The sequence below is a fragment of the Scardinius erythrophthalmus genome (assembly GCF_964197995.2).
Source record: "Scardinius erythrophthalmus genome assembly, chromosome: 13".
NCBI lineage: Eukaryota > Metazoa > Chordata > Actinopteri > Cypriniformes > Leuciscidae > Scardinius > Scardinius erythrophthalmus.
Window position 1 is genome coordinate 36,215,687 of NC_138233.1, and position 13,518 is coordinate 36,229,204.

Below are 13,518 nucleotides of genomic sequence, written 5' to 3' on the forward strand. Positions count from 1 at the left end.
ATTTATAGTTTAGTGTACAATGTATTTCATAAGACTTTTTCTTATCTTTCATGGCAAAAAAACTAAATATTTTCTAGGAATAAGATTTTTTTACTCTCTTAGATTTCAGTTTTTGCAGTGCATGCAGTTGGCAAGGTCAAGATAGTCAAGGTCCTGCTGGGATAAATGTTGTTCTGTACATAAATAGATGGCTGGTGGGTCTCTTCCATGCAATGTCACTTGTTTTCTAAAATTGCCAGTCACAAATGTCAAATGAAAGAAAAAATGCTTTCAAACAGTCAGAGTTGCACCCTGGGCTGCTTTTCTCTTCTGTTTCTAGAAGAGATTCACAGTTTGTGAAATGGAACTGAATTTGAATTGAACTGGCCACAGGACAGAATGACTGGAAGAGGAATTTACTGATGTCAATTGAAAGAAATGTAACTTTGTAAGTGCAACCAAGTGTTATTAAAGGGGCTATTTACACAACACTGTTTTTAACTAACATATGACATCTTTTATGTGCTTTGGTCGTTCATTTACACGATAAAGGCGTTTTGGGGGCCTGAAAAACGCGTTTCAAAACTATACCATTATCACCTCTGCGGAAACAACAAAACGTGAATTTGTGAAAAATGTGGGGTATTACGAGCGTATTACGTGTTAAATTATAAAGAGACATCACCATCTACTGGCCTGGGAGCAGAATACAGCATTTATAATCGTTTTAATGGATCCATGTGAACGCGGATCGTTTTGACAATCGTGTTGTTTGTTTGTTTTGCACATCATTGTCATGTAAACGTGCCCTTAGTACCATTGAGATATTATTATATACGTTTATAAATTTATCAATAAAAATTTTTGTCTATATAATTTTTATTCATTATTATTTCAGTTTTAGTTATTTTAAAACATCAACTTAAAGGAATAGTTCACTTAAAAATGAAAATTCTGTCATCATTTACACTCCCTCAAGTTGTTTCAAACCTGTATGAATTTCTTTTTTCTGCTGAACACGAAGGAAGATATTTTGAAGAATGTTAGTAAACAAACAGTTGATGGACCCCATTGACTTTGTCCTACTATGGAGGTCAATGGGGTCAATCAACTGTCTGGTTACCGACATTCTTCAAAATATCTTCCTTTATGTTCAGCAGAAGAAAGAAATTCATACAGGTTTGAAACAACTTGCGGGTGAGTATGACATCATTTTAATTTTTAAGTGAACTATCCCTTTAAACTAAATAAAAATGAGAAATGTTGCCTTGGAAACTAACTGAAATAAAATAAGGTTATAAGGTTTTTAGATTTTAAATTACTGAAGTTTTATTTCAAGTGGAAAGAGGTTGGGATGGTTTAGTTTTAGTTAATTATTTAGTAAACCCTACATGCAACCCAATCTCGTGAGAAATCCTAAGTATTGTACGGGTTGGCGATTTCATTTGAATTTGTATGACCTGACATGTACAAAGAAAAATATGATGTCTAGGCAAACATCACAAATGTCCAAAACCCTTTTAGCTAAGTTAATGTCAAATCTGGCCATGTGCATGACCCTGTGTCCAGCAGAGATGGACCTATATCTGCACCAGATCGACAACGAGAAATACAGTGATGGAAAAGAGGAAGAAAGTGTATAGGAGAAAGAATTCAAGCAATATAGCAGCCATGATGAAGCCTGAGCGAGGGAGAGAGAGCCACCGAAGCCCATAAATCAAGTGGCAGTGAGTGTGCTGAATCAGGGACATGAGGTAAGGTTGATTGTGCCTGCGAGAGACAATAAACCCTGTAATCATCCGTCTCTGCTGCACAAGCCCCGCAATTATCTGCCCATACCTGACCGCCACTTCAGAAAGGGCAAAATCCATCTCACTTCTTCCCAGTGCTCCCACACACACAGCTTCTTCTCTTTTACTTGCATGCATACTGTGGATAAATGTATTCACTCCTCAACTTATGTCAAGGAGAAACTCAAAGTCTGCAGAAATAAAGAAGACTTCTACCGCCGTTTGATTTGTTTCTTTTTAAGGCCACAAACAGTATGCAGATGCTGACGTCAATGCCTGGCCAATGTATTGCAAGGCCATTGCAATGCCATTCCTGGCATAAAGTCTTCTTTATATATATTATATCATTCCAGTAGGCGACTATTTGGATATGAAGAGAGTGTCTGCTGACATGTTCAGCAACCTGACAGTTTGTTTTGATTTTTGCTGTTTAGGGGAGTTTAAAGGAAATTCATGGACCTACATGTAAAACAGATTAAATAAATAAATAATTAAATAAAGAAAGAAAGACAGATGATATATTCTCAGTGAAACACCACCCTGCATCATATTTGCTTAATGAAATGTAATACTTGTTCCTGACTAATTTCCTGATTTGCTCTAGCATGTCATTCTCATATGATGTGCATTTCGTAGCATTTTTGCTTTCGACATCCATTTGTAAGGTGAAGAAGTTTTGATTATCAGATAAACTGCCACAAAGACATGATTCCCGTCTTCCAGGATGCAACTTTGCTCAATTCTCAGCTGGTTTTCACATGCATGACATTATTTTAGGCCTAATGCTGATTTCAAGGTTAGAATTATGACCAGTGACAGAAGAAATGCAAACATGACCCCGATGTTTGCGGGTGTTTTACTGCATCCAATCAGTGACAGAAAATGACAGAATTTGGGGAGAAAAAGCTTATAAACTCGTATTTATGTAAACTCACAGCTTCGTTGATAGTAGAGATAGACGCTGCAAAGACACATGTGATTCACTCACACACACACACCTCTCTCTATAATTAATTCAAACAAATTATATAATTCATTAATTCAAATAAATTTTATCTTGCCACATGACTTTATATCTGTCTGATTCAAAAGTTTTTATTGATATTTTTTAACTCAGCATCATCAAATTATGTAATATTAGGTAATATTAAAAATTAACATAATCTATTTTTTAAATATGCAGGGCTGTGTAATTTCTTTTCTGCCCAAAATTTTGGTATAATTTTACGAGTACAGATTATTTCAGAGACATAACTCAAATAAAGCGGTGTATATACTGTTCTGCTCATCTGTATCTAGTTTACTTACTACAAAGTGCCAGATACAAAGCTAGAAAGTATCTTTCAAACCTTGCAAACAGTGATTAGTTAGACTTTCAGCTTAGGACCTTGTAAACATGACTTTGAACTGTTGCACAAGCTCAACAGTAGTTCACCTGAAAGAGAAAACCATTGAACCAAGAACTGCAGAATCAAGCTGGCTTTGCTAGATGCATTATAGATGCATTTATCTATCCTTTGCATGGGACAAATAATTGCTTTTATTGAGCTGATGGGTGCCGGGGGGCAGATTGGGGTTTGCTATTATCCTACATGAATGAACCAGAAATGGTCCTGTAGCAGTAAAACAGACAAATTCCTAGCAGATTCAAAGCTAAAAGTAGGTTTACAGAATTGAATATTTCAGTGTACAGACTCATAATATTATGTTGACTAAGATCCTGTCAAGTAGGACAAATTATTACTATAATATTCTTGTATGTTTATCTAAAAATAATTTTGTATGTTTTATATTAACACTATTTATTAAAACAAAGTAAAAATTGTATCAAGTTTGCACATTTTTATTGTCTTTACATTGCAAGGTGTCATGATGATCGTAAACAAACAGTCGAAAAGTGTTGAACGAAAGTGTTGATATCTGAGTGAGTGAGTTGTTTACTTTGTAATTAGTCTGTCCATCTCCACCAGTTTGACCCATCCAGAATGATCTGTGGACCGAGTGCGCGCACGAGAAGTGGACATTATCACATTGACAGGGTTAACTGAGATTTTCCAGAGTATCTGTATCTGGTCTTTCCCCTCACACTCACTTCACACTGCTTGAGCTCAATGAGAACATAATGTGCTCAAGGGAGGTTTGGCTGTTTCACATACTATCTGATCTCATATTGTGTAATATTCCTTCCCCCGGTATCACAGGTAAGGCTTAAGATAGTTCCAGACTAAAATGCATGTTTGAGCTATTTTAACTGTAAACAAATTGCACTGACAGATCTTAAAATATATCAGATCCATTGTTTTGTCTCAAGATGCACCAGTAATGTGTTTTAAGCTGCAAACTGTTTATTTTCTTTTTAGGAAGTGCCTTCCTTGCCTCCTCAAATAAAAAATCCCTGGACGTGTTCCTGGATCATCATCTTTTGTTGGTATTGAGATAATATTTCTGTCAAACAAACACTAAGCCTATCCTACATCCTGCCCTGACTCCAGTGTTTCCCATTAATTACCTAGACTCTGCTGGCCCGCCATAGTCGAATATGTGCCGCCACAGTTTCATTATGAACTGAAAATATTTTAAAACTTTTCATAATAACATAAAAGGTCTCTAGCGATGTTTTGGACCATTGCTTTGGCAAAGTATCTTAAAAAAAAATCAAAAGTGGGATATGGCTTTGCGCCCTCGTCAAATCGCAAAAGACATGCGTTTTAAGTATACAGTCTGTTTGCGCTGCATGTTTTGAAAGTGTAACGCTCACTTTGCTCACGCGATCAGCTTTTGATCCGGTGTTTTCCGCATCTCAGAACGGTTTAGATCACAATGAGTGAATGCAGTGAACTCAATGCATTCGCACCATACGGTGCATTTGTTTTATAATATTTGGCTATTACAGTCATATAATAATAATAATAATATAGAATAATATAAAATTATTAGGTCCACCCCCCATAATCTCACAAAATCCTGTGGGAAACACTGTAACCCAAGCAATAAACTAACAACAACAATCAAAATGACAGATTGATGAGAAAGCACCCTAACCTTACCCCAAATTAGTGATCCATGCCAAAAACTGAATAAACACTCTTGGCCAGCAACTCTGTGCCACACCCGTCCATGTCGCGTCAGGGTCAGGCCATTTGATGTACGTGTCCATGTGATGTGCCAAGTGTCAACTTGACTTAAGGTTCCTGATGAAGTGCTTTAATAAACTCCGTTAATCCTCTCCTGGGGTTCCAGTAATAAGGATTACATTTCACTGCTGCCTTTGAGGGAGGGATGCTGGACGGGCACAAGGCTTAAATCTGAGCCAATAATCCGAGCGAGAAGCTATAGTGTTTTAATGCAACATAATTGCTGCATTATTTGGTTTGGCTGTATACTTGCATTTGATGCATGTGTCTGCTGTAATTAGTAATAATTTGGGATGCCAATTTAACACATTAATTTAGTTAAAATATTAATGCATTTAATCACGCCCCTTAACCTATTCATATATTCCTTAATAAGCCATTGAGCAAATCCAACACCTAAACTCGACACGAAAGCCTTTAAATTTAAAGCTTTACTTGTCTGACATATTAATGTAATGTCTTCATAATTTGGGGGCTTTTTCAGCAAATACTGTTATGTGGTACTGTTATGTGAAATACTATTTACTGTTTTTGGTCAATAGCTGTGTTTTATTCACAATAAAACATGAAAATGATCGATCCACCCAACGGTTCAATGTATCACTACACAACACCCCTAGCAACGTGAACATACATTCTCATTGATATTGTTCATTGAAGCTTATAGAGTAGAGTATTGTGAAAGATTGAGTAAGCGAGAGTACCTGCATTTACAGTAGATATAGCATTTCCCTTCAGTTTAGTCATATATTCATAATAAAAATCTGTTTGAACGTCCGCTGCGATATCTTGAACTTTTAACAGTTAAGGGGTTTTCCCATGCCCTGGCACGCAAGTCATTTGCCAGTTGCATCTTGCTTCTCCGTGTTCACATGTTTCAGTCCTTTCAATATAGAAGTCTTCTCTACTGACTGACTCGCTCATAAAGACAGTCTTTGCCGCCATCTAATGGTGAAATAATGTAATGCAAAAAACTGTTGCTGTTCACAGTCAGGGACTGTGTTTTCCAGGGGAAGGAAGGCTTTTAGTGATTTTACTTCATGAAAGTTGCATTGATACATATTTTTTTGTCTTTAATATTTGTATTGTGTGGTAACCGTTGTATAAAAGCAATAAGGTACTCGAGGCTAGTGCTGTATTGCTAATAAGTCACGGCTGAAGGGGTTGCAGACACTCCGCTTTGCGATACAGCACAGCCTCGATTAGCGTATTGCTAACTTATATCATATTAGGGGTGTCACAATATTTCGCAATTTTGTAAACAATCCAGCAGCGCCTTTCTAAAACTCCACTTCCACTGATTCATTTTCCAAAAAAAGATCAAACAAAATCAACAAAGTTAATCTAATGCTGTGACAGCCCTACATGATATTATGTATGTAAATGTGATTGAATTAAAATGCCAGTCAATTTACATAGTGTCATTGGTTGCATGTCCTGGAGTTTGAGATATGCTAAAACTGCTCTTTGCATTGTCTTTTACTGAACTGAGAAGCTCCTTGGCAACTTACAGGAAAATGACCTTTAAATCGCAGTGAAACAAATCCAGGCGGAAGCTGCTAGGAAGGACACTTTGGGATGGGAAGGGGGAAAGACTCATTGAGCTTTTTGAGCTAGCTCAGTGTCTCATCTAATTAGAGATGCTTTTTGCTGGAAAAACCATTGTGAACTCAAGCGCAGGATGCTAGCAGGCTTTAATGGGACCCGAAATGCCAGTGTCACCGCCTCAAGCTTGTGAGACGCTTTGACTCATCGCAGATATTCCTCAACAGAAAGCACTTGAGTTTAATTAATTGCTCAATCCGTCTGAGATGAGCGATGGGAACTGATGATTTGCTTGCGAGTAAAATGAATGGTTAAATAGGACGAATAGTGTTTCGTCCGCACCGAAACAACAGCACAGATGTTGTAACTAGACGAGTGCGGCAGAGAAGCCGACTGCAGTGCCATCTATACTATGATCATCGGCCAGGTGTCTTCTGGGTCAAACGGAGATTGTGACCTCTTGATGATTAGTAAACACAAACCATGGCCCAAGAACAGGTGCGCTCGGGGGAGGGAGTGATGAGGCATTGACGGTGTTGTGGCCCTGAATTTTAATTGGGTCACAAAGACATTTTAGGCTGCTATTATTTTACTGCCTCTTCTCATGTTATTCATTGTACAAAAATTGAAATGATGTCATTATTTACTCATCCTAATTCTATTCAAAACCTGCATGGATTCCTTACTTCGGTGTAGTAAAAAAAAAAAAAAAAATGTTTGGCGGGATATTCACACTACTCTGTTCTATAATAAAAGTGAATGAGAACAGATTCACTTCTAAAATGACAATTAAATCATAGTAAAGCACTACAAAGGTAGTCCATATGACTACATTTTTCTAAAAATGATTTACATCATACAAATCCATACGGAACTGCACCTCGTAAAATCAATGGCGTAGGTTTGGCCTCAGCTTTGGTGGGGACATCCAAACCCCTCCCCTACCCCTTTTTTTATTAGTATTTTTTTTTAATAGTATTAACATTCAGTGACTTGCTAACGTAGCATTCTATCATGATAGCGCGACTTCTATGAGTCTATCAGTGCTGTAACAACATCCTGGGTAACACATACTATCACCAATACTATTTTCCACAGTAGAATCTGCATTTGAAAGCCTGGCCAGTCACTACTAAGTACAAAAAGTGGCAAAAAACGGAATATTAAAATGTTTTACCGTGGCCTTTGTACGGTATGTAGCAGAGAGACATCCCTGGTAACTTACCGTCGGCGTCGTCGACACGCGCGCGGGCGCGCGCACACACACACACACACACACACCACCCGCTCGCTGCCAGTGCAAGCACAAAAGTAGTCCCGGCCCGCGCGTGTAGCCTGTCAGAGACACCGCCGCCAATCAAATTACGGCGTTTCTTGTACTGTCGTTGTTTTGGCCGTTGGAATCGATCCAAATAGCAGCGCAAAGATCCAAATAGCAGTTCAAAGGAGCTTGCTAAATATTGGTGGGGACAAATTTGTCATCTCAAAATATTGATTGGGACTAGTACCTAGCGTCCCCCCCTAAACCTACGCCCATGCGTAAAATAGTAATGTTTTCCTGTGAGACAGTTCATTTTATGCTTTCACTGTATGGACAAGAGCAATGCTAACCTTCTTTACAACATCTCTTTTTTGAGTTCCTTTAGGAAAAGAGTGACTTGTAGCTTGTAGGTGAGAAGGAACAGTTTTCTTATTTTGGGTGAATCATTCTTATAAATAGCTTGATGTGTTTATATGAACTGTTTGAAATCAATATCCCTGTGCAGTGTTAATGCAGACGAAGTGTATTAGGAAAGTAAGGTGAGCTATTTAATAAGTATTTCAGGGGCCCCAAATTCGTCTATGCAGCTCGGAACTGGGGCACATCAGTTCTAAATTCATCATGTATCCAGAGATATCTGGACCTTTGCACCAGTACTGCAGGCGCTCTATCCAGACCCTAAGGACCCAAATGGGGCATCCATCCTCCATCATGCCCTGCTCCTTATGTGCTACAAACCCAGCAAAAACAATACAAATCAGCACTAACTAATGTAGGCCAGCCATTTTGCATGGAGTTCCACAGGAAACTAAGAGGACTTACCTCTGTCTGTGTCATAGAGGTAGACAAACTTGTCCCACTTGTAGTGAGACAGGAGACTCAGGACGGCGCCCTTTAGAGGAGGCCGCATCTGGATGACGAACTGCACGTCTGAGTCGATGGGGTAGCTGGGAGTGACGAAGGAGGTGTGGAGAGCCCCGCAGAAGGAGGTCAGCGTGTTCATGGACTTCTTGTCGTAAAAGCCGAAGATGGCGTACACCCCTCTGGAGAACTGCGAACAAACTGGAATCAGAACAAGACAAGTTAGTTTGTTTACGACCAAGTTACAGTACAAACAACTTCATAATTCTATATCAGTCCTACAAAATGGAATCGGATGATCTTGGCATGTGAGTAATTGCAATAATAGGAAAATCTGTACAAACATGGAAATTTGTTTTGACTGCATGAATATGAGCAGAGAAATAATTGCATTATTTCCAGCAGATGAAAGTGCTGCGTTGCGTCTGACAGCGAGAACCCATCAATACACGCTTGCCCTAAACAAAACACTGTCTGATTGGCTGTTCCTTATTCTCCCAAAACACTTGAAGCAAATGAAGCATAATTATGCACATCTCTATGAACCAAGAACAATCTCATTACTGACACGGATACAAAGCGGTTTTGCGGAAAACCTCTGCTCATCTGTGTTACAATATTTAGCCAAGGGCAACAACATGGGTAGTTTTGTATGCAAGAAACAAAATTAATTTATGATCGATATACAGTATAACCTTTAAATTATATTTACAAATGTTCACTGTAACAACAGATTTAGACTTTTATAAACAAATCGTGAAATCTGTGGCTAAATGAACAATGTTATCAAGACATTTTCAAGATAGTGAAGAACCCTGGACAGGGAACCAGCATCCAAACTGGTTGACCAGCAATATTGATCTTTTCAGCATTTCTATGTTCATACTTCACTGTTGGCTGATGAAAAAAGTGGTCTCCTACAAAACACTAACATCTCTGCACAGCGTTTACTTAAACAATGGTATGATTGGTAATGTTGTAAAAGTACCTCTGAAAAGCCTATTAAAGGGGAGGTTGATTATGATTTCACTTTTCTAACTTTAGTTAGTGTGTGATGTTGCTGTTAGAGCATAAACGACATCTGCAAAGTTACAAAGCTCAAAGTTCAAAGCTAAGGGAGATATTTCCTTTTTAAGGACTACAACAAACGGCTGGTAGAGACTACACAACATTCCTCCCGGGTTAGTGACATCACCAACCCTAAAATTTACATAAACCCCACCCCCGGAACACGATTTAAAGATTATCAAGACAGAATATGCTAATCAATGACTAGAAGATAACTACACATAAATTGCATTCTACATAAATTCACCAACTAACCATTCAGAAATGTCCTGTTGTATTCTACATGTTGTCACTTCCTCTTGAGTCTCTCCATCACTGTCTGACTCCGGTTTGAACATAAAAGGCTAAAAGTTTTTGAAATTTTCAGTGCATGTTTGTGTGAGTGCAAGCTTTTGAAGCTCCGCCCTCGGTGCCGGGAGCAGCAGCTCATTTGCATTTAAAGGAACAGACACAAGATGGTGCGTTTTTGCTCGCCCTCAAATAGTGACAATTTTAACATGCTATATAAAAATATCTGTTGGGTATTTTGAGCTAAAACTTCACACACACACTCTGGGGACATCACAGACTTATTTTACATCTTGTGAAAAGGGCATTATACCACCCCTTTAAACAATTTCTAAAGATAGCAGTTAAAAGTGTTTTAAGCAATTTCAGCCATTTTGCTGACTCCCACCAGACTGAACTTCTGAATTTGACTGCTACCATTCTTTCAACCTCTCTCTAAAGCTCCGCTCTTCACAGACATGTCAGCCAACCAGAATGCGCAAAGTTATTCAAGAGTGTTTCAGAATTGCTTCTCTCTCTCTCTCTCTCTGAATTAATTTGTTAGCCATTTGAAGAGATGTGAAAAGTTCTTATATTCTCCTAACAATTTGGACGTGTGACTAAACTCTCTGAACAGCAGAGCTCTGATGTCTTGATAATGGTTGAGGGGAGTAGTGCTTGATCTCAGACAAACCCCTCACTGCTGTTCAATGGCTGTCTGACACATGCTGCACTCAAAAGCTCAAGCTCCAACCTGATTGGTCCATTAGAATCAGATGGTGTAGTTGAGGGATCAGCCATCAGGAGCTAACAGGCTCAGAAGTCAAACCGAGACCACTTATTAGTCCAGCAGGTCAATCACTTTCATATTTGCCCAAAGCCCAAACATAACATATAAACTGCCTGTCCTTGGCTTGAATAGGTTACTAAATGGACCAGATCTTATGCTGATATCAAAAGTCTAACTAGGCCAGAGTCCAAAATCCCTGTCTGGTCTATTGCTCTAGAAGATGGCATCTCAACAGCTGGACATCCATGCAGCTGCATTACTCTGGCATATATGTGTGATAACAGGCCTGCAGCGGAGTGACAATTACCCGTTGAAGGGGCTAGGTAAGTTGCGCATCTCCTCACTGGCTCTGCTGGTTTGCAGGATTTCTTTCCTTTAGTTTACTCCTAATTTGGGCCAGTTCTGACACAGCCTTTGTCCACAGGGATAGGAGCTGGCTGCTTCCCTTCCATCAGTTGTCCTGGACTTATTAGGACAGGCTTTGAACAAACTCAAACCAAATACATAAAATTTGTCAGATGCCTTTGCTTCCTCGTTTCAGGCCTGGCACATTTCTCTTCCTGAATATCTCAATCTCAGTTGGTTTTAAGACTAAGGCCGTTTTTTTTCCAAAGCACACAAGTAGTTTAATCTCTAAATCGCTTTGCCAAAAGCATCATTATCTAAGCAGTACATAAATTGTGCTACTTAATTAAATTAGCAGCATTGGACTCCACATTAAACCACATTACTTGCAATTTAATCCAGTTTCACAGTTAAACGGCGAAAAAAGACAAAATAACCAGTTGGACAATATGTATGTGGCTGACAATATGAATGCAACTGGATTAATGCAAGACAACTGTATGCTATATTCCAGAATTCATTCATGTGCTCGCTTCATGATAGGCTTGAATTTACATAATGATGATTGACAATAATTGACAATTGATTATAACTATGAATATGAGACCCTGAATGAACTTTCTGAGGTGGAAAAGACGTTTTGATGTAATGGACTTTTAATGGAGGGACATAAATCTCTCAGGTTTTATTAAAATATATCTTCATTTGACTTTTGAAGATGAACACAAGTCTTATGGGTTTGGAACGACTTAAAGGGGGGGCGAGAATTTTAATTTTCAGGTGAACTGTCCCTTTAGGATTATCCAAAGGGAAGGGTTTACAACATTTGAGTGTAAAAGAGTGTAAAACAAATACGACCTCATGTTGTGTCAATCACGTTTACACACTGTCTCCGAAACTTTCGTCCGTAATCGGATCGGGTTCGATTTTCTGCTTTTTTCGCATCCGTAGCAAGCATTTTGAAAGGTGTTTTGACAATTCAGAGCCACCCTACAGGCGAACGCCAAAATCCAGAACTGTTCAGGATCAACTGGTTCACGGAAATTGGTGTTCTTGTTTTTAATATGTGGCTCCAGTATCGCTAGCAAAGCATCAAACTGAGCCACTGACATAATACTGCTCGGGATAATCCCGCAGAGGTGGAACTCTCCGAACTCTCCACGCAATCTCAGGATTGGATGGACCCAATATTTCCTCTTTCTTTTTCTCTTTTTAAGAGGAGAGAGGACAACAAACTCATCCTCACTGCTTGAAGACTCCATTTTGTATTGTTTTGCGGATTTTTCGCAACGGATTAATTAATAAGCATCGGACTGTGCAAGGTGTCTGTGCGTGATGAATTTTTAGGATGACGAATATGAAAAAACGCATACGAAAATTTTGGACTCAGTGTTCAAGGACCTTGACAGTTGATTGATTGAGGCCCTTCTTGAACATTCTTGAACATTTTGTTTTATCAATGTGAAGTACAATGTTTATACTACTGGCCTTGCCAAATTCCTTAAAGTAATTCCATGACATTAAGACGAATCTCAGTGCTTGGAGTCACTATAAACCCTGTTTTGAAGTGCGAGCATCGCCTCATTGCTTTTCATTATGCAGAGAGTCCTGGCATGTCAAGTCACATCTTGATAACATGTTTACTCTAGTGGGCGCGGGGCAATGTTATCCACGGCTCACTCAATGGCTGAAGGATCCTTCCTCAGCCCCTCCATCTTTACCTTCTCACCCCCGAGCAACTAGCGGTCTCATTACCGGGTATTTGTCAAAACGTGCCTTCGTTCTGCTAATCAGGATGCTCTCTGCACTGCAGCAGTAACAATGCATTTCCACATGCCTGGCTGCTCCGAATGACCGTGAGGCCACTGGTGTTGAAACGATAAGAGCCATTAGAAAAGGCTCCGTCCCGACGGCTGCGTTTCGGACTGAAATAATTTAACCGCAGTGTCATGCACTTGAAGCCATCTTTCACCACCATGATTGTACATGGCCCAGAGACCTAGAACACATCGCTGCAAATGTCAGAGTCGATCATCCAGCTTTCGGTATTCACTGTCCTCTTCTGTCCTCAGTCCTCTCTCTCTCTTCTCGTTCCACCGCTTCTGCTATTCCAGCCACCCCTACAAACACCTCCCCCCAAACACAACGCTCACAGGATGATAGTCCTCTGGGGGTTTGAGCAAGTAATTGTATCTGCTCTTGTGAGGAGACATGTGAAGTCCTTCAAACTGTTTCTGAAAACAAGAATCCCAGTCCTCCTAAAGAAGCATGTAATTGTGATGTGTCTATGAAAGGCAAATACTTTCAGATTCAACATCCTCTTGCATGCACAGATATGTATTTTTGAGCCGAATTTTTCGAACTGACCACAAAACAGTAGTGCTGCCTCCTATAAGCAGAAAACAAAGTTTGCATCTCTGTTGCTCAAAATAAATAAATAAATAAATCTTAAAAAAGTGAAAAAATCATCTCTAGGAT

The 13,518-nt window shown here is 39.2% G+C and overlaps 1 protein-coding gene across 2 annotated transcripts in view; it reads right to left on the reverse strand.

Moving 5' to 3' along the window:
* Positions 1-13,518, reverse strand: part of gria3b (glutamate receptor, ionotropic, AMPA 3b) — a gene marked incomplete at both ends in the record, with an annotated part of 146,837 nt that overhangs the window by 97,975 nt on the left and 35,344 nt on the right. For both annotated transcript variants that reach the window (XM_081383316.1, XM_081383315.1), the window contains one exon: positions 8,532-8,771. In XM_081383316.1, coding sequence (XP_081239442.1) covers positions 8,532-8,771 — 240 coding nt within the window. The remainder of the gene's footprint in view (positions 1-8,531; positions 8,772-13,518) is intronic.